This window comes from Gossypium arboreum, chromosome 3 (assembly GCF_025698485.1).
Source record: "Gossypium arboreum isolate Shixiya-1 chromosome 3, ASM2569848v2, whole genome shotgun sequence".
In the NCBI taxonomy this organism is placed as follows: domain Eukaryota; kingdom Viridiplantae; phylum Streptophyta; class Magnoliopsida; order Malvales; family Malvaceae; genus Gossypium; species Gossypium arboreum.
In genome coordinates this window covers 135,203,470-135,224,813 of record NC_069072.1, presented here as the reverse complement: position 1 = coordinate 135,224,813, position 21,344 = coordinate 135,203,470, and the positions used below count along the sequence as shown (strand labels likewise).

The 21,344-nt window shown below is 30.6% G+C and overlaps 3 protein-coding genes across 5 annotated transcripts; all 3 read left to right on the top strand.

The window, feature by feature from the left end:
* The first annotated feature begins 1,372 nt into the window (after window positions 1-1,372).
* LOC108474634 (uncharacterized) lies at window positions 1,373-10,842 on the top strand. The gene is made up of 9 exons (XM_017776626.2): window positions 1,373-1,991; window positions 2,486-2,547; window positions 3,034-3,088; window positions 7,257-7,355; window positions 7,557-7,643; window positions 8,649-8,765; window positions 8,866-8,958; window positions 9,211-9,241; window positions 10,474-10,842. The coding sequence occupies exons 1-9, from the start codon at window positions 1,896-1,898 to the stop codon at window positions 10,659-10,661; spliced, it is 828 nt and encodes a 275-aa protein (XP_017632115.1). The 5' UTR covers window positions 1,373-1,895; the 3' UTR covers window positions 10,662-10,842.
* LOC108466982 (uncharacterized) lies at window positions 3,104-7,161 on the top strand. Of its 3 annotated transcripts, none has more exons than XM_053026014.1 (2): window positions 3,104-4,855; window positions 5,170-7,161. In XM_053026014.1, the coding sequence occupies exon 2, from the start codon at window positions 6,112-6,114 to the stop codon at window positions 6,976-6,978; it is 867 nt and encodes a 288-aa protein (XP_052881974.1). In that variant the 5' UTR covers window positions 3,104-4,855; window positions 5,170-6,111; the 3' UTR covers window positions 6,979-7,161. The 3 variants fall into 3 exon arrangements, with proteins under 3 accessions (XP_052881974.1, XP_052881976.1, XP_052881975.1); XM_053026016.1 differs by lacking the exon at window positions 3,104-4,855 and adding an exon at window positions 4,907-4,933; XM_053026015.1 differs by lacking the exon at window positions 3,104-4,855 and adding an exon at window positions 4,908-5,031.
* Window positions 10,843-13,561: 2,719 nt separating the features above from the next.
* LOC108475514 (uncharacterized) lies at window positions 13,562-14,710 on the top strand. The gene has a single exon (XM_017777483.2). The coding sequence runs from the start codon at window positions 13,651-13,653 to the stop codon at window positions 14,155-14,157; it is 507 nt and encodes a 168-aa protein (XP_017632972.1). The 5' UTR covers window positions 13,562-13,650; the 3' UTR covers window positions 14,158-14,710.
* The last annotated feature ends 6,634 nt before the right edge of the window (window positions 14,711-21,344 follow it).

Below are 21,344 nucleotides of genomic sequence, written 5' to 3'. Positions count from 1 at the left end.
TTTAGATTTGTTTTATAACCGATGAATCTATAAAATAAGAATGAGTTTAAAGTCGCTAGAGTTATGATTTTGAAACATTCTTTAATGCTTAAGGCTTTATTTACTATTTAAGTTGAAAAGTACTTTTCAACCAAAACTTTGATTTTAAATTGAAATTTTAAGTCTAAGTAAAAAGTCAAAATTTTTTAACTTATGAAAAATGTTTTAAATAAAATTACTTTTTATCCCTCATTCTGATTCTATTTTATACCATAATATCTAAAATAAACATTTTATCTTCTCGTAAGCACTTCTTGACAACAATGGAAAACACTATTGAAGTTTTCAAATGCACTTTTTCATAACACTTTTCAACATTAATGAAAAACTAACTCTAAGGGTCAGTTTAGTATTGTTTTTCAGAAATATTTTTGTGATAAAAGCATTGCTAAGCAAGATGCTTTTCAACTTTTCAAAAGAGTTTTTCGGACAAAAATATTTTTTTGGGCCAAAATGATTTAACAATGATTTAATGAATGCTCGTATAAACATTTTGTTTATTGAAACCCCAACTTATTTTCTTATTTTTTTAACAATTTTATTATAAGTTACGATCATATCTATTTTTTTTATACAATGCTTAAAACTATTGTTTGTTGGAGAGAGTTTCGTACATACAAGTTTCTTACAATTTTGGATAGTTAATTGAATTAAATGAAAATTTTTGAATAGTTTAATGATTAAATTATAATTTTTTTTAGTTAAGTGACCAAATCGAAAATTTATCGATAATTTAGTGACTAATCATGTAGTTTACACTTTTTTCTTGTCTTTTTCTATGGAGGCTCTTGTTTGGGCTCCTTTGATCATGAGAAATTATTTTATGGATCTTTCTCACCATATCATCTATAGTCTCTTTCTAATTATTTAATGACTTTTCAATAATATTTTTTATGTCATTGACACATAATTTTAGTATTTTTTTTATTCAGAACCCAGAACCTCGACCCCAATTGAAAACACTAAACCTTAAACCTTGACCTATAATCCTAAACCTTAAACTTTGAATCTCAAATCTCAAACCTTAAACTTAAACCCTCAAGTTTAGATCTGGGGTTTAGAGTAAAAAATAATACCAAAATTATTTACCAATAACATAAAAAATTACTAAAATATAATTAAATAATTAGAAAGGGATCGTAGATGATGTGGTGGAAAAAGTCCTTAAAATCATTTCTCCTTAACCAGCTATGCCTAAACTTTCAGTAGACTTATTGTATTTGGGCTCTAATAAGGCCCAAAGCTAGCTTTTTTTTCTTTAATTAATCTGGATTATTGGAAAAATAGTATACTTAACCGCTAATTAAAAAAGAAGATATTTAATAATTAAGATTACAAGGATCCCTAAATTGCTGTAAAGAATTTTTGTTCTTCTTTCAAATTTAAAACATAAAATAAACCCCCCAAAAAAGTAGCACCGCAAAGACGAAATCGCGGTGGAAATCCTAATTTTGTAGAAAGAAAAATAATTTAATTTCCTCACAATCAGACAAAACAGAGATTAAAAAACGATGCTTCCTACATACTTGCAAATCCTTATCCATTGATATCATTTTCATCTGTTTAAATCGTTAATACCCCAAAACCCAGAAAAAGAATTGAAATATATAAGCAATCCGACAAAAAACCCAGAACTTTTCTGTATTTTTTAAGGCTAAAAACCACGGAAGAAACAGACCAAATACAAGGCAAAAAGGGTCGTGCATTTTTTGTTGTTTCCTGTAACTCTTTTTTCCATTTTCTCAAAAATTTGGCAACTATAGAAGATTTGAGGGAACTTTCATCGTTGAAACAAAGCGGTGTTCTATACTAACAACAACGACGAAGAGTGCAGGCTTTGGCGTCGTAGGTTGTTAATGGCTTTCACCAAGGGTTCTGTTCTAAGGATCGCTCTTCTTCTTGTTCTTCTCGCTGCTATCATTTATGCTTGTTTTACCCTCCCCATTGAAGCGGTTTGCTTCTTTTTGTAGCTGTTAAATTATTGTTGATTGATGGTGTTTCTTTTTTCTATGGTTATTTTGGCGTTGTTAATCCGGGTCTTTTGTTGTTATTTTGTGACTAATTGTGGAATTTGGGTGTTAATTATAATGATTGAAGATTAGAAATATGGGTTTCTTTTTCCCCAGTTCAATGGATTATCTTGGCGCATTTTGGGAACTGTTTGTGTATGACTTCCTATATATTAACTTTTAGGATATGAGATTAAAAGTGAAAATTTGTACCTAATTGTATATTCCATTGCTGAAATTACTATAAATGCTAAGTTGGTGTAATTAAAGGTGAGAGTTTTGATGAGGAATCTGAAATTAACTGGGGTTGTGAATTCATAGCAATTGCATATCCATCCTCCCCCCACATTCCATAATTTAAATGTTAGTTATAAATAAGCTTGGTTGTTATTTTGCTACTATCTGTACATTGTTGAAAACCAAGTTTTTCCTTGCAGATTCTGAAGGATTTCTTGTTATGGGTTGAAAAGGATCTTGGACCTTGGGGTCCACTTGTGCTGTAAGTCACTTGAACCCTACCTACCTATCTTTGGGTTTTCAATTAGCATATGATATTTTGTTTGCTTAGTTCTTTACTATGCAATGCAAATTTCTTTTGTACTAATTGTTGTTATATTTCAATCTATGAAGTCTAATTTAAATTGTTTTTGAGACTTTGCCAAACCTGGTCTGAGTTGAAAGTTTGTCATTTGGTTTAATCTAGCGCTCTCTAGTAATATGTTTGTGTACGTCTAAAATGGAACCGGATTGTCTTGTTTATGCAAAACATAAGAACAGTGTAACTGTATATGTTCTCAGCATTGAATGAATAGAATGCCCCTCAATAATGTCAATCTTAGCCTGTTGTTATGTTCTAGCTCTGAATTTGAAGCTTTGGGATGGATAATTGCCACTTTGATGGCGAATCGAGTAGCTCTAAATGACTTGACTCCAAAGTATTAGAAATTTTTTACATTCCAACTCATTTCTCCTACTTGATTTGCAGGGCTGTTGCTTATATTCCTCTGACAGTCTTGGCTGTTCCAGCTTCAGTGCTTACTGTAAGCTTAGACTCCTGTGCTGATGCTTGAACATAGCCAAATTTATTACTGTTTTGTAACATCTTGCAATTTTCTTGTTCATTTTCCCTTTTAATTTTATGATTGACTTTTCCCTCTTTGTGGTATATGGAGCAATGATCCTGATTCTTGTAATCCTTCGTAGTGGTGATCTTATGTGCAGTAGACATGATGTCCAGGGCTCCAAGCAGTGTAAATTATCTTTTGTACTGATTTTGGATGCAGAACACATTCTTCATGCAACTTATTGTGCATGGCTCTTTCAAACACATTAGTATCTGAATTTGATAAGCTATCCTTGACACTTGTTGAAACCTATTCTAACTATTGGAAAATTACGAGAGCACCACTTTTTACTGTATACTTTTGTTTCTCAGTTATTCATCTATGATTGACTTGTATTGTTACTCTGCAATGTATAGTTGTTGGAATTCCTTAAATTAAGCAGATTTTCTACATTAGTGCTAGGAATTTCCTTGTACTATTAGCCATAATCAAATTACTAATTTTTAGGGATAGGCTAATTTCTAGAGATTATTTCCTTTTTTATTTTTCCTGCTATTCTTTAAAAGGCTGTATTCAGATTAGAAGTAACAAGAGAGAATCATTCTTCTTCCTAAAACTTGTTCATGGTATCAAGAGCATCAGGAATCCATTTGATCCTGCTCTTTCTTCTCTTCTCTTGTTCTGTTTTTCTCTGTTAGAAACCCTACTCCCATGGGTGACACCGAAAATTTCTCTGAGATAGAGATCTCACAAATAACTCAAAATCACAGTCAAGGAATCCCACAAGGTGACCTTAACTCTTCTCTTATAATCACAAATCATCGATTAGATGGAAAAAATTTCCTGCAATGGTCACAATCTGTCCTTATGGTTCTTCGTGGCCGAGGAAAAATTGGGTACATTAATGGACAAATTCCTCGACCAGCATCAACAGACTCTGGTTATGCAACTTGGGAGCTTAACAACTCAATGGTTATGGCTTGGCTTATAAATTCGATGGAAGGTCATATAAGCCGAACGTATCTTTTTTTCAAAACTGCCAAAGAAATGTGGGATGCAATCAAGGAGAATTACTCGGATCTTGGAAATACTTCCCAAGTATTCGAGATCAAATTAAAGTTGAAAGATATTCGACAAGGAACACTTGAAGTCACTCAATATTACAACAACCTAAAGATCTTATGGCAGGAGTTAGACATGTATTATGAAGTTGATTGGGGCGAGGGTTTGGAACACACCAAGTTCATGGATCATCTTAACAAAGAACGTCTCTATGAGTTCCTAGCAGGACTAAATCGTGATCTTGATGAGGTCCGAGGACAAATACTAGGCAGAACCACACTGCCAACCATAGGAGAAGCATTTGCTGAAGTAAGGAGGGAAGAGAAACGGCGTCTTATTATGACGCAAGAGACTTAAAACCATTGACCGTAGCTGGTCATCATCCTTCCGAGAACTCTGCTCTTATTTCAAGAGGCCCTCAATCTCAAAGGTTCAAAGATGGAATTGATTCTGGTTCAAAAAGGCCATGGTGTAGCCACTGTCATCGGGTTGGGCATACCAAGGAGAAATGCTTCAAACTCCATGGCTATCCTGAAGAAAAAAAACAGAAAGAAAACATTGCAGCAATGATATCTACTACTGAAGAAGTTGCTCAGAATGTTAGGCTAACCAAAACTCAACTTGAGGCTCTTCATAAACTACTCGGGACTCCTACAGCCAGTGGGTCACTAGCTATTTAAGGTACTGCTTTAAATACTACACACGAACCTATCACAACTTCCTGGATACTAAACTCGGGTGCATCCGACCACATGACAGGTAATCTAAGTTTGTTTCACACCTATTTACCTTGTCATGATCACTCTCGGATTCGCATAGCTGATGGATCTTACTCGCCGGTGGCTGGAATGGGGACAGTGAGACTTACTGAAAATTTTTCCCTTGATAAAGTTTTACATGTTCCAAATCTTTCCTGTAATTTACTCTCAATTAGCAAGCTTACCAAGGATGAAAAAGTACTTGCTGAATTTTCTGCTTTCGGTTGTGTGGTTCAGGAACAGGAATCGGGGAAGATGATTGGCACTGCTAAAGTTAATGATGGCTTATATGTTTGGAACAAAAACAGTTCAAAAGAAGGGATGGCCTTATCTACATCAAAAGACGATTCTATCATGCTATGGCATCGTAGACTAGGACACCCGAATTTCATGTACTTGAAGAAACTGTTTCCTCTACTATTTCTAAATAAGAAAATTAGTTCATTGAACTGTGAAGTTTGCCAACTGTCTAAACACACTTGTGTCCCTTATCCTTTGAAACCTTATGTTCAATCTCAACCTTTCTCTTTAATTCACAGCGATCTATGGGGAGCCAGTCGAGTAAAAAACATCACAGGGGCTAGGTGGTTCATAACTTTCATTGATGACCACACTAGAGTTTGTTGGGTCTATCTCCTTAAAGAAAAATCCGAAGTCTCTAGAGTCTTCAAAAATTTTCATTCAATGATTCGAACTCAGTTCAATTCAAATATTCACACTCTTAGAACTGATAATGGGAGAGAGTACTTTAATTCTATCCTAAGTCCTTATCTTTCTGAGTAAGGAATCATATATCAAAGTTCTTGTCCTGACACCCCTCAACAAAACGGGGTTTCCAAGAGGAAAAACAGACACCTTGTAGCCGTGGCTCGTGCCTTTATGTTTACTATGGGTGTACCAAAGTATTTATGGGGAGAAGCTGCCCTCACTGCTTGTTATCTTATAAACTGACTCCCATCAAAGGTATTAAACTTTCAAACACCTTTACATACTTTTCAAAAATTTTTTCCCTTGTTTCATGTTCCTAATCTCCCAACCAAAACATTTGGTTGCAAAGCATTTGTCCACAACCATTAACCTAACCGATCTAAACTTGATCCTAGAGCTCACACTTGTGTCTTTATTGGTTACTCACCTGCACAAAAAGGGTACAAGTGCTACTCTCCAACCTTACACCGGATGTTTGTGTCCCTTGATGTTACTTTCTTCGAAAACGAGCCATATTTTTCAGCCTCTCATCTTCAAGGGGAGATACTTAGTGAAGATGAGACCTTGAGCAATCTTCTCATTATACCTCAAGACTCTATCAGCCCTACCACCACTACAAAACCTGCTGAAAATCCTACAGCCACTGTGATTCCTGTTTTGGAACCTGTCAGCCCTACCACAACTACAAAACCTGATGAAAATCCTACAGCCACTGTTATTCCTGTTTTGGAACCTGTTTTTCCTATCTCCACTGTTCAGCAACAAGAAACAAGGGTGATTAATCATACTAATGAAGAAAAACAGCCCACTCATTCTGAAAAACAACAAGGAAAAACTCAGGGACTTCGTGTATACTCTCGGAGACATCAGCTGCCTGAGACCGAAACAGCAGTGCCTATGCCATCTTTACCCGAGGACTGTCCTGAGGAAGAAGTTTCACCTCCTTCATCTTCCATCCATCTTCCAATTGCAGTAAGAAAGGGCACTAGGAGCTGCACTCAACATCCCATTTCTCGGTTTGTATCCTATGGAAACTTGTCTAAATCCTACAATGCCTTTGTTTCTAATGTTGACTCTGTAGAAACTCCAAAGAACATAGACAAGACTCCTATGGAATCCAACCTTAAATTAGGAATTGATAAGGATGGAGAAGAAGTAGACAGGGGGAGATATCAACGGGAGAAACATTTGGAAGCTGCCTACAGGATATTGAGATACTTAAAAGGGACTCCTGGTAAGGGGTTGCATTTCAAGAAAAATGTTCGAAGAAATTATGGGCAAGCTGGGTTTGATTCACATCTACACTCCAGCTTGAGGGGGAGTGTTGGAATTCCTTAAATTAAGCAGATTTTCTACATTAGTGCTAGGAATTTCCTTGTACTATTAGCCATAATCAAATTATTAATTTTTAGGGATAGGCTAATTTCTAGAGATTATTTCCTTTTTTATTTTTCCTGCTATTCTTTAAAATGCTGTATTCAGATTAGAAGTAACAAGAGAGAATCATTCTTCTTCCTAAAACTTGTTCAATAGTTGATATTGAAATATCCTTACATACATTAAATGATAAAGAAATAAGGTTTTAACATTACAAGTTATTGTGTTTTATCCTTCAGCTTGGTGGCGGTTATCTTTTTGGATTGCTTCTGGGCTTCATTTCAGATTCTGTTGGTGCAACTGTTGGTGCGGGAGCAGCATTCCTTCTGGGCAGAACAGTATGCTTATTGATTTCTTATGAAACTTTTGGTTTAATGTCTTACCGCTTTATCTTTCATTCAAAAAAACAACGTATTGATGTGTTATATATTATTTTTCACTAATTTTTGTATCTTGCTTTATATTACTTTCCTTTTTAATTAGTTTTGGTGTGTCTCATTCAATTTTCATCTTATTAGAATTATGATGTTCTTGTACAGCTTGGGAGATCATTGGTTGTAACTAGGTTGAAAGATTATCCTCAGTTCCGGTTAGTAGCAATTGCAATACAGAGATCTGGCTTTAAGGTTTGCATGCTTCGTATTAATTTTTAAAGGATGATTATTGGTTCTTAAGCTGTATATCTATGAGGCCTGTGTTTTAAAACACCATATAACATTTCCTAAATTTTCCTAAATTCTTATCATTTGATGTTATTTGGTGTAAATAACACTTATGCTATGTTTGGTAGGAGTATTATTTTTTCCACATGTTTTAGTATATGAGTTAGCAACCAACTAATTCAATTAGTAATATTTAGCCACTCCTATGACTTTTAGCAAAGGGAAGGAAAAATTTCACTTATTTTGAAGAGGTCGTATATTTTATAAGAGTTTTTACTCATCTTTCTAATTCCAAGTTTAAATTTGTACTAACTATTCTTATTTTATGTCTAACTATTGTAATACATATGTAATAAATAAGCTTGTTTCCTCATGTTGTTACACTAGTAACCAAACGGAGCATTAATGTATTGGCATGAGTTCATGAATGTGAAGGTATCATTACTTACTGAAAAATGCTATTAGCCACATGGTGGAATAACCAAATTTTGTTTAGTGATACATATCACATTGTTATTTTGAAAAGTTTCTGCATGGTTTTTCTTTTCTATATGGCTCTGAGTTTTGATAAGATCTTATGCATATTTGCTAATCCTAATTTGACATTGTTGAAATGTAATGTTTAATGTGTCCCTGGAGGAAAAATAGTTCTCTTATAAAGCATTGGCATCTATCACTTGCTACATTCAAGTGTTTTTGTTCATTCAATCCTTTCTATATGATTTGAATTATGGATAATGTCCTATGTATGTTTGGTAATCCTAATTCGAAGTTCCTCTAATCTGGTGACATTTATATTTTTGCGGATGATTTCTGTGACAACACTTTTTTATTAAGTTTTATTGAGAATACAAATGATTAACATTACAATTCCCTAAGTAGGCAGTGCAGCTATTTGGATTGACTGTTTTATTTGCTGCTCAAAAATCTCTTTCATGGACTTCTTAACTCACTTCTCTTAGTGGACAGATTATTTTGCTGCTTCGACTTGCACCCTTGCTCCCTTTCAGCATGTTGAATTATCTGTTGTCGGTGACTCCTGTCTCATTAGGAGAATACTTGCTGGCCTCCTGGTTAGGGATGGTGGTATTGAACTATAACCTTCCTAACATTCTTCCCAATAGTTTCTGTTTATGGTGGTTTCGTTATACTTGGGATTTAACATCGAGATTTGTGTTTCTTACAGCCAATAACCCTTGCTTTAGTTTATGTCGGAACAACACTTAAGGATCTTTCTGATGTGACGCATGGATGGAATGAGTTTTCAACTGCTCGTTGGGTAAGTCATATTATTCTTTCTATACTGTCATTTTATTTAGAATGATAATGACTGAGATATGTTTTAGGCCTGGAAAATGTATTTCGAGTTACTTCTATGTAGGACTCTTTCCTGTGACAGGCGCCAAAATGAACCTCAGTACATTTTGTGTTTATATTCGGCAGTCCCAATTAGGACAAGAAAGATACACTTCACTTGCTTCATGTCATTTATGTCTTGAATTCTTATCCATGTTTTACTTTATGAATGCAGGCATTTCTCATATTGGGCCTTGTTGTGTCTGGTAAGTTGCTGACATTTGTGAATGCATGCATTAGAGGATGCAAGTTGTGTGATAAAACACGAGTCATGTAACATTCATGATTATTTTGAAATCCATGGATTAGTTGGAAGCCTATTCATTAGAGGTATCCATGGGCCAGGTTGAGCCAGCCGAACTTTTGGTAATCCTTTGTCCAAGCCTATTTCGGTGGGGCTCAAACCGGCCTGAATAGCCCATACAAGCTAATCTAGACAATAAAATATTAAAAATATTTTATGTTAATGTTTATATATGATTTCATAAGGTAAAAGTACCAAGGAGGCCCCTGTAATAGGAGTTAGATTGCATTTTGCCCTCTTTACTCAAAAAATGGGCATATTAGTCTTTACACGTTAGATCAAAGAGCAAACTGGTCTTTTTTATTGAAAATTTCATCTATTTATACTATTAAAACTAGCATGGCTGATAAAATAATGAGACAATTACACATGATGTGTCACATGTACCTTATGTTGATGTACAAGGACCAGTTTTTAACAGTAAAAATGGATGAAACTTTTAACAAAAGGACTAGTTTATTCATTGATTTAACGTATTTTACACTTTTTTTTTAGTAGATGAGGTAAAATGCAATCCAACTCTTAGTACAAGGGCCTTCATGGTGCTTTTCCAATTTTATAATTAAGTATAAATAAAAATATTGTTTTTCTTTTATCAAAATAGTTGTTTTTGACCTGGCCTGATGGGAATGACCTTGTCCACAGCTCGGGTTGGGCAGGTCGTGCCTATTGGGCCAGGTAGGTATACCGACTTTTGGATAGGTCTACTATTTAGTATTCCCAAACATAACACTTACAGACTCCACTCAATATGTTTACTTGCCTATTGGGGTGCAAACAAAGTTCAATTATTACAACCTTGACAGTGAGGCCATTCATGCAATAAAACTCATAATATCACCTTGAACACAAGAGCTACATTGCTAATTGCTTTGTCTTTTCTATTTTATTAGATAGATATAATGTTTTTGACTTTTGAGTAGAGTTGGGTTTAACCTAATAATTTAGGGATTAAAATATAATGTCATGTCATCGGCGTAATCAAATGGGGCAAACAATTAAAGGGACTAGATTGGTATCTTATGTGATTATATTATATGGTAGTTGAAGGAAACACTTCATTATTGAATTATAATCCTTGTTTTATGATTTGACAACATTTTGACATTTGTATTGTTGATTTTACATATGCAGTGGTTCTAATGATTTGTGTGACTAAAGTCGCGAAAACGGCACTGGACAAAGCATTGGCTGAAAGCGAGGACGTAGATAGCACCGTAGGATCATCGCCGGAATTGCCGGTTGATAGTGAAGCACCAGTGGATCTTCAGCAGCCTCTTATAATAAAGGTAGAATCTGGTGACAACAGCACTCATGAATAGTGAAAACTGAAATCAGCTGTAAATATATGACATAATCAGTGCTAGCATGTCATTTGGTGCTTTGTTGCATGTGTTTTGTTTATAGATAGAGCCTTATTGACAAGGTTAGATCTCCCATAGAAATAGCTGATTTACAGATAAACAAAGTGATTGAAAATTAATGAAATTATTGTTTTTTTTACACCCTTTCTTGCGGGGCACGTTATGGTTTGAGATAAACTGAATTCGTAGAATCTTATCATGACATTAAAGTAGGCAATGAATGAATGATGATGTGGGTCACATTTTGCTTGTGGACCATCTGAATTGTCCTAAGATTTGAATCTTTCGTTGATGGAGAAATTTTTTTTTTTTCCTGAGAGTTTTTGTTATCCAATAGTTGCATTCGAGTGAATCCGAAATCAAGAGGCATCAAGCTTCTTACCACTGAAATGTCAAAAGTTGAAGGGTATATGATAAAACAATTTTATAAAGCAAGCTTTTTCCTTATACACATTAATTATTAAATAAAACATAAAATATGTTGATTTTATAAATAAATACTAATAATTTTATTTGAACTATTATAAGTATATAAATTTTGAGGGTTTTAATATTTATTTATTTATAATTATTTAATTATATTTAAATTAAATTATTAATATTTATTTATAAGTTTATTTATTTTTATTCGATGATGAGGTATTTTTTTATTAATGGTACATTAAATTCATATATTAATTAAACATAACACCTAATAATTTGATTAAATAGTAGTGGGTATAGACATTCAACTTAAAAATAGACTCGATTAACTCGAATCTAAACACAATTAAATTTGATTTAATCATAAAAATTAATCATTTAAATTCACCTAATTTAAACTCAAAATAATTCAAACTAAAAATAACATAAAATCTTATATTATTCAAAAAAATCTACGTAAACTTGAAACAAACTAAAATATCTTAAATCAAAATCGAACCCGACTCGAAACTAGCATGACATGCCCCCATCAACATGTTCAGATTGGTGAGTGGTTACCGCGTTTCATGATTGAAAGGAAGAATGTTAAAGATATCCCCAAGAATGCTCAAACCCTCACTTTGGAGACATTATCCATATTTATCCAAATCTATATGGTCCAAAGTTTACCACTTTTTCTTTTCTCTATTGTACAGTTCCCTACACTTTACTGAACTTTGGTTGGGGGGTTGAACTGATTTTCAGGAAAAAAAGAAAACCCATAATAAAAGATGAAGCAACATCATATCTACCTTCATCATCATATTGGGTGTCATTAAATTTCTTTTGTTTCACCTTCCCAACAAACAAAGGGAGAAAAAAAAAATGGGTATTTGTTGGAATGCTATAAGGTCTTTTCAGTTGTGATTCTTTTTTACTATCTTACCATATATCTTTCCCCCATTGTCCTACTTTTGTTGAATTTTGGGGGTGCTAAGGGACCCCTCCAATAATCAGATTAGTTGTTTTAGTCAAAAAGGCATAAAATTTATTTTTTAGATGGATTGAGGAAATGTGTTAAATTCGAATATGTGTTTGTCATATATTTAGAGGTGAAAGTATTTAAGAGATTGCTGTATTATAGAGATTACATCAAATTATTTTCTTTATTATTAAATGGGTTAATTTAGTTACAATCACAGTTTAGATATATTTAGTTCTTTTTAATAGTATAGGGACTAAATTGATACATTTAATAATAGAGATTAATTTAATCCAGTCCTTACAATACAAAAACCTCTTTTAAGTACTTTAACTTATATTTAGAAGATTGTATTATTATACATATATACAAATATATGTCTAACATAGTTAGACTTTTTAATTGAGCAAGCCAAATTGGTTTTGTGTCGAGTCAATTTGGGTTAGATCAATTTGAATTTGGGTAAGTTCATATTTAAGTCATTTTAAGTTAGAGTTATTACGGGTTTGTAATTTTTTTATTAGAGTACTATGAGTTCGAATCATTTCAAGTTTAGGGTCATTTTGGGTTGTACATTTTGGTTCAAGTATTATGAGTCCAAGTCATTTTAGAATTTTGGTAACTTTGTGTGTCCAGGTCATTTTGGGTTACTTCTTTAGGTCCTTTTGGGTTCAAATGATTTTGAGATTGGGTCGATTCGGGTTTAAGTTAGACAAATTCAAATTGTTAGATTTTTAATCTATAAGAGTTAATTACATCAAATATCTCTAGTCTAAATTAGCTCTCAAATTTAAAAATATTATACTTACATCCTCAAACTATTAATATTATATCAATCAATTCATTTTATTAATTTAACTATTAAATAACACAATAAATCTTATGTAACTACCGTTTATCGTAACTTTTAATAGTAAAAACTAAAATTAAGTAAAGTTGAAAAAGAAATGAATAATAAACCTCTAAAATATCCATTTTTACAATATTCATTTAAAAAATTACATATCACTTAATAATTAAATTAATTATTTTAATAATAAAAATCTAATTAATATAATTTTAATAATTTTAAAATGTAATTAAAATGATTTAAAATTTAGCATTATTTTAAAATAATAATCGAATTTGAATTCAAATTTAATTAATTTAGTGAAGTTTCATAAGGGAGTTTTTTTTTTTGAATAATCTTATTATAGATTTTGATATATTTATTCTTTTAAGGTAATGTCCGAAACTTCTCATAATCTCTCTTCTACCTCATAAATAAAAAGATAATATATTTTAACATGCTCAAATTCATACCCTCCTATGTTAACATTAATACCTATACCAATTGAGAAAGCTGCTTGAAATTCTCGAAAAGATAAAAATCAGATAAGATAGCTTAAAACAAGGGCAAAGAATAATGTAGACTTGGAAAATCACAATCCGTAGGGTCACAAACCAATAATCACAGCCATTGATGAAAGAGAACAAAAAAAGTTCATCCATGGAGTCTTCTTTATATATAATATTTCACCATACACAAAAAAGTTTGTCCAACACACTCATTCCGCACCAGAAATGAACGTAGTTTCCAAATCCCAAAAGACCAAACGCTTAGATTCATTCAAAAGAAAAATGCCAACCTTAAGCATTTTCCCTTTCGGCGGCTGCTTCGACGGGTGCCGAGACCACACTCAACCTTCGGGACTCGGCACCAGGGTCTGGAACCACAGCGACCGAGCTGTGGAGCTTCAAGTGCGGGTAGGATCGATCCTCAAAAAGGTTCACACCTTGAAACCAGGGTGCTCCAAGAGGCTGAAATGTAAAAGCATATACAAGGCGTACATGCCCGGAATGAGCGATGGCAATGGTGGTGGAGGGATGAAGAGCTTGCTTTATTACTACGACCAAACATGTCACCCATACATTTGGGTGAACGACACGGCGGGTGATAGTTCGAGGATGGTTAAGCAGCAGTACATTAGCCTTGAAGATCTCAGGGATTGTTCTGAGATTAGGATTTTCAGAGATCATCAAAGGGGTTGCATTTCGGTTCGTAAGAAACCGAGGCCTGATTTTTGTTAAATTTGCTTGTTAGCTCCTCCATTTTTATTTTTTTGGGGGGTTTTATTCATGATTTAGTCCCTGAAATATACTCATTTTCTTATTTTGGTACCTAAAGTTTTGACATTATTCATGATTTTGCTTTAAATTATACTCGTTTTCTCGTTTCGATACATAAACTTTTTTCTCAGCCACTTTTATTTTTGAGTGAACTGGGACGAAAATAATAGTTTAATTATGAAGGTGGAAAAAAATTTTAATATCAAAATAAAAAAACGAGTATAATTCAGAAGTTAAATTATGAATTAAGTCTAAATTGTTGAATTTTTATTTCGGTTTGAAAAATGAAAAAAAAATGTAACTTTGTTATTTAAGTAAGAGAGTGATGCACACATCAAAGAGATTAATGTTTGTTATTTTTCTTCATCCTTGTATATCTTGATTATGACTTTTCCCTGTCTTTTATTTTGTGTATTTGAGGAAAAAAAATTTCCCTTTTGAAACATGTATTACAAGAAGTTGCTATTGTATTTTTTTTTTACAGGATTTGATTATATTTGTTTTTTTGATATAATATTTATAATTATTTATAGTACATTCTCAACCCATAAATAGGAAAATAATGCGTATAAGCACATTTAAATTCGCTTCCTCTTGTAAATAATGTCAATATCAATCGAGTTAAAACTCAATCGATAATATGCTATTGTTTTTAAAAGAAAATTATGTGTGTGTGTGCTTATTTGTTTCAATAATCTCAGTTAGAAGTTATGTGACCCAAATTTTTGTTAAAAAAAATATAATTGGTCAAATAGGCTGGTTTTTTCAAGATTTAGGGAAATATGTCAATTTTGCAGAGAGAGTATGAAAGTGTGTCCAGTTGGGCGCGCTTTCTACTGACATGTCAAGAAAAGCATGCCCAACTAAACACGTTTTCTTTGGAATTTTTAGAAAACGTTTCCAACTAGGTGTGCTTTCCTTGACATGTCAACAGAAAGTTTGTTCAAATAGATCTGTTTTCACACACTCTCCAAAATCTTGAAAAAAAAATCTATTAAACCAATTGAAAAAATCTACACATTTAACCTATTTAATCCAATGCAAAAATGATGCAACTTGAGAAAAAAGTCTAAGCATGGGCTATGGAGCAAATAAACAATTGGAAAAAGAAGAGTAAAATGATTGACTAGATTTGATAGCTTAGCAAATAAGTTAAGCACATTAGTTATGATATATCTTTCCTATACCCCACTGACAAAATCCGAATAATTATTATGATTAGTACGACTCGAATCTAAGTTACACTTGAGATGATTAATACTCTTAATCATCAGGACATCACATAAGGTTCAATATTTTAATAATTTAATTATTATATTTTATATTTCATTCATATAAATCATGCGTGATAAATTTAATAGAAATTAAAAGTATTTAACTATTTATTACACAAAAATTTTAACCATTCAATATTGACATGATAAAAATATAAGATTAATTCAAAATTTACATGAATGAATCATAATAAAATTGTACAAAAATTATAAAAGTATGTGAAATTATATATATATATATATATATATATATATGGTAAAAATCTTATATCAAGAAAGTAAAAATATTCGGATATTATAAATATGGATGTTCTAAAATATTTAGTTTTGAGATTCTCGAAACTTTTATAAAAAATTATTATTCGTTTTATTATTTACTTTGTTTTTAAAATTTTTAGCTTTTAAATTTACGCGCAATTTTTATTTAATTTTTCGTTTTATTTTTTTTAAGTTTCATTTTAAATTATGTCGTATAAAATTTGATATGTCATTAATGATTAAATTAATAATTTTAATAATATAAAGACCTATTAATATAATTACGATAATTTAGAAATATAATTAAAATATTTTAAAATTAAAATTAAAATTTAAAGAGTAAAGTAACTCATAATATAAAAAGAATCTGAATTCATTGCAAATTATTAAAATGTCATATGAGAAACCTTAAAACTTTCATAATGAAAAGAATATAAAAAAATTAACCTTTAAAATTAGCTTAAAATTTTAATTTTATTTACATTAAAATTTCAAATAATTTTGTTAATTAATTCTAAATAAAATTATAATAATATTTAATAAATTAGTTCTTGAGAGTATTTAAATATAACTCTAAAATGATTTAAATTTACTTTCATATTTTTCTTGTGATTTCATGATTTTTTTAAAATTCTAAATTAAAAATATGGTGCACGTTAGACAAAGTAATACTTTAAATAACTTAATTATAAGGTTGATTTCTTTTAATAATTTATTCAAGATCTGATTTTATTTTAGTCATCAATAATTTAATTAAAATTTATATCACACTCGCATGCATGTAAAAGGTCACGTATTTAGAATATAGGTATGTATTTAAAATAAATGCAACAAATAATAAAATGCACCGTTTCAAACTAATAATAATAACTCATATACAATATGTACAAAATTAAAAAGGAAAAATAGTTTAAATTAGAGTAAAAAGAAATTAAATAGGTAAATACGTTAAACTAATAATAATAAATGCACTCTAATTGTTTGTTATAGTATTATCATTTTTCTGCAGCAAGTCAAAATTTTACTTAATTGATAGTAAGCATAGGTACACGATGTGGGTGGGAGAAAATATTTTATGTAAATATTTATTCAATAATTATTATTGGTGTGGCGGTAAAGAACTTGAACATGTGTTTAATTATTGGATACATTAATTTTAGTTTTTTAATTTAAAATTATATGGAAGTATGAAAAACGCCATCAAAATAATTATAGTAATCATTTAATAGAAAAGGTAAATTAATCTTTTCCCAACTGAACTAGTACTCGATTAATTCAAGATCAAAATGATTCAAATTTTTTGAAATCTAAATTGATCCGATCATAAATCAATTTGATCGTCAATTAACAGTTTCACTATGATTTTTGGATTTTTTTTTACAAATAATATACATTCGAATAATTATTATCGAAACTAATCATTACAAAGCATATTCAATTATTATTAAAATATATCTAAATTTAGACTATAATAAAATTTGGATTAAAATTCATGCACTTAAAATTTTAAAATTTTCAAAACCTCAACTTGTTCAACTTATATTCTTGCTTTCTTTGATTGGATAGATAGAGTGGTGGTTAAGGTAGGAAAATAAAATAAAATTAGAGAGCTAATGATGGCAAATAATGATGCATGAACATGAAGAATGATTTGGGAGATAGTATTGATGGCAAGTTGTTAGGGATAATAATTGAGTTTCTTAATTAATATGCATGAATGGGCAACCAAATGTGTTTGCTTTTTTCTTTTCTATTTCAATTATTTTGGTTACCTATTCAAGTCTAGATTAGAGAATAATTATGGGTTAACTTTTTAGTTATGGGTTGCGGATTGAGTCATAGTTTAATTAATATGGTTATTATTGTCAATATAGGAAGACGTGGGTTTAAATGCGTCGAAGCGTATTATCCTCTTATTTATGAGTTGGGGAAGGATTATTGGTAGTTCAAGGTATTGTCTTAAAAAGAATAGATATAATTGTCAGTGTATTAAATATAAATATTTAAAAAATTTACGTTTAATATTTATTTAATGAATTTAAGAAAAATGATGTGATTATTTGTTGAGAGGAACTGACTCTTTCGAGAGAAATTTTTAAAGTATTGTTTTTTGGACAGTTGACTAGTCCCTCAACAACCAAAGGCATTGTCCCCTTATGGGAGGGTTTTATCTCTCATTGCTGAAAGCCAATATACCTTAAAAGGTTGCCTAGTAAGCTTGATTCATAGATCGAAAGTGTCTCGATTGGTGGATGTACAAAGCTCAAGGAAGAGTATGAAAGCCTCTTAAGGTAGTCCAAGCGATCAATGAAGCCTCTTAATATGCATTACCAAAGAATTTAGTCATTGTATTGCATATCAATACACGATTAATACATATGAATACCTATAACTAGAATCAACCATTACAAAAGCATCAAACAAAATAAATTTAAACACAACTTAAATATATCGGGACTTAAATCAAAATAAATAAATTTAGAAAGAACTTAAAAATATTATTCAATAAATAATAGTAATAACTTTTTATTAAAAAAATATTGACTTATATATGAAAACCCTCGACCATTGAAACACCCCCCTATTGTGTTATTTTTTTTGGCCCACACCTATTGTGTGAAGCCCATTCATTAAAATGAAATCTTAAACCCTAATTCGACCCATAAAGAAATTAGAACCAATTTATTCAGTCAAACCTAAATCAAATCAATTTAAACTCACACATTAATTTAATAACATGTTTATGTTGTTCATATTTTTATAGATTTTACTTATTTTTTAATTAGAATAGTTTTTACCCACGTTTTGTGTTGGATTTTTTTAGTTAAATTATAGAATAAAAATATCAAAGTTACAATAAACTCAAAGTTTTAAACTTTTCGTATATATGTAATTTAATTTATTTACTTTTTAAATTTAAAATTTAGGTTCATTTCATTACACGTTATAAATTTTTAAAATTTATTTTCAATTTGTTAGAAAATATTTATTTTAATGTTTTAGTGTGTTTGATGTATTGTATTTTTTAATTTTTGTATATAAAAATAATAAAATAAAAAAATTTAGTGCAATTGACTGATTTGGACTCGAGTTTTAACATTTTTATCCGGGTTAAGCTTGGGCAAAATTTTAAGCTCATTTTTTGGCCTGAGCTCGAGCCTATAAAATGAGCTTCTATTAAGGCCCAACTTAACCCATGATCACCTCTAGTTTTTAATCGAATTTTTTTATTTTTGGTTTTAATATATATATTGACTAATTTTCTTTTAATTTTCCGATTTAGCTTACTATGTTACTAAGATCAATGGGAAGCAAAAAGCTTGGTTTGGTAAAATTTCCCTTTTCATAGTTATAAAGGTCATTTTCATTATGATATTTAATTCTCACTCATATGGGACATTTACACATGTATATCGTGTTTTTACACTGATTTCCAAATATAAATGAAAAAACTAAGGGTGTCCAATATGAATACTTAAAAAAAAAATGAAGAGTCAATGTAGCATAGTCTAACATTCACACCAAATCATACAACATTTCATTACTTCTTGGATAATTGTATAATCATGTTAGGTAGATTTTCCACACCACCTAAGTTTCATATATCTAGATTTTCTAAAGACGTATAACAATTTGGCCTCTCAAACACAAAGATTTGTAGAGGATTGAGTAGGCTAAAATTATTTCAAAAAGGGGATATTTCAAAGCTGTGTTTCTTAAGATTTGTTGGTCTCAAAAGTTTATATCATTTGAAAAGAAAACTGAAGAAGCATAAGAACGTATGTACCTATATGGAAAGACTACATCTCTAATATCATTAGAGCAAAACTCAATTGCCTATTCAAATGGAATAATTTAGTTTTTAAACAAACCCTTTGTTCTCAGCCTACTAATTTTTTGTTCTTCAAGAATTTTTCTCGATTTTATCGTTTGTTTCATCATTTCAATCTTGTATTAAGAAGAAAAACTACAACTGAGTTCTACACTTCACTAAAAAGTTCTTAAAAAATTCCCAACTACAAGTTAAATTTTTGCATTCATTGTAGAAGTGAAAACTACAACTCATATTTGCAGATACCCCCAACTGATCAATAATTCGATCTAAACTCGAAAAATTTAGAAACGAGACGAAAACATAACATGAACATGATACCATACTCAACACAAATATATAAAAACTAAACTTTAGACAAAGAAAAAAGTAGCAGCCATAACAAAGAACAAAGCAAAAAAGTGAGGAGAAACCAGCAATAATTACTATTTTAGTTCTCAAATCTGAAAAACAAGTAACTATTTTGTTCCCAAATCTGAAAACAAATAAGGTTAGGAAAGAAATTAATTTAACTTTCAAGTATAAAATAATAAAAAAATAAATAAAAGTATGGGTACTTTTGTCTGTTAAAAATACCTACTACTTTTTGGGTTGAACTGGTGCTAAAACCTCCAGTCAATTTTGAGGCTATCAATGTGATTAAAAAAAATTTGAGCGTACTGTTAATATTGATCCAGACAGAACATCAGTGAAGTTGATAGCAGTTTTGGCATTAAATGCTAAATCAAAGGAAGCCTAAGATCAACGGGTAGCAAAAAGCTTGGTTTGGTAAAATGCCCTTTTCATAGTTTAATATAGTTATAAAGGTCATTTTCGTTAATGATTTTGATAGATTTTGGAGAAAAGAAAACGTGTACTTTTAATTATTTTGACTTTGTATAAAATAAAATGATTTATAAAAACGTTGTTTTAAAAAATTACCATTTTATTTTATTTATTCATTGTTTCAAACTTATCCATATTTAAATATAATTTTCAATTTCGATTTAGTTTTAACTAGATTGATATGTGCACTATTGTCAATATAGGAGGACGTGAGTTTGAGTGCACTGAAGCGTATTATCCTCCTATTAATGGGTTGAGATGGAGTTATGGGTAATTTTAAGCATTGTATCAAAAAAATAATAAATTATCACCCTGGGAAGCGAAATCCATAATAATTGTACTTAAGGGATAAATCCTAAAATTATATATGAACTTTGATTTAATTTGTAATTTGATACATAAACTTTAATTTGATGCAATTATACATATGAAACTTTGATTGTGGTTCAAATGTATACATGAAATTTTAATTTTGATTCAATCATGCACATTTAAAGAAATAAATACATCGATTTATTTTATATTAGATAAATATAATTATATGTATGTAATATATAAACATAAAATGATGTTATATCAATAATTTTGTTAATAATTTATAAAAATTGATCAGATCAAAATTTCATGTATAAAATTATAAAAATCAAAGAACATGTATAAAATTACACATTAGACTAAAGTTCATATATAGATTTGAGATTTATCCTCATACCTAACAAACTAACTTTTTTTTTGTGAATTAGAATAGGAAAGTGAATCTCTAACTACAATGCGATTAGCGCGACTTGAACCTAGGTCACACTTAGGCGGTGAACACCCTAATCATCAAGCCAACACACGGGTTGAACAAACTAAACTTTTATGCTTGCATTTAAAATATTATTATAGAATTTTATATGTTTAATTTTAAATAATTAATTATTATATTAAAATCCATAAATGATTATACCTAACACTAT

Excerpts from the sequence above, each read along its gene's own strand:
- LOC108474634 (XM_017776626.2), top strand. The coding sequence starts at position 1,896 with ATGGCTTTCACCAAGGGTTCTGTTCTAAGGATCGCTCTTCTTCTTGTT. Across the intron at positions 2,548-3,033 it reads CCTTGGGGTCCACTTGTGCT|GGCTGTTGCTTATATTCCTC; the intron begins GTAAGTCACTTG and ends CTTGATTTGCAG. Across the intron at positions 3,089-7,256 it reads TTCCAGCTTCAGTGCTTACT|CTTGGTGGCGGTTATCTTTT; the intron begins GTAAGCTTAGAC and ends TTTATCCTTCAG.
- LOC108466982 (XM_053026014.1), top strand. The coding sequence starts at position 6,112 with ATGTTTGTGTCCCTTGATGTTACTTTCTTCGAAAACGAGCCATATTTT.
- LOC108475514 (XM_017777483.2), top strand. The coding sequence starts at position 13,651 with ATGAACGTAGTTTCCAAATCCCAAAAGACCAAACGCTTAGATTCATTC.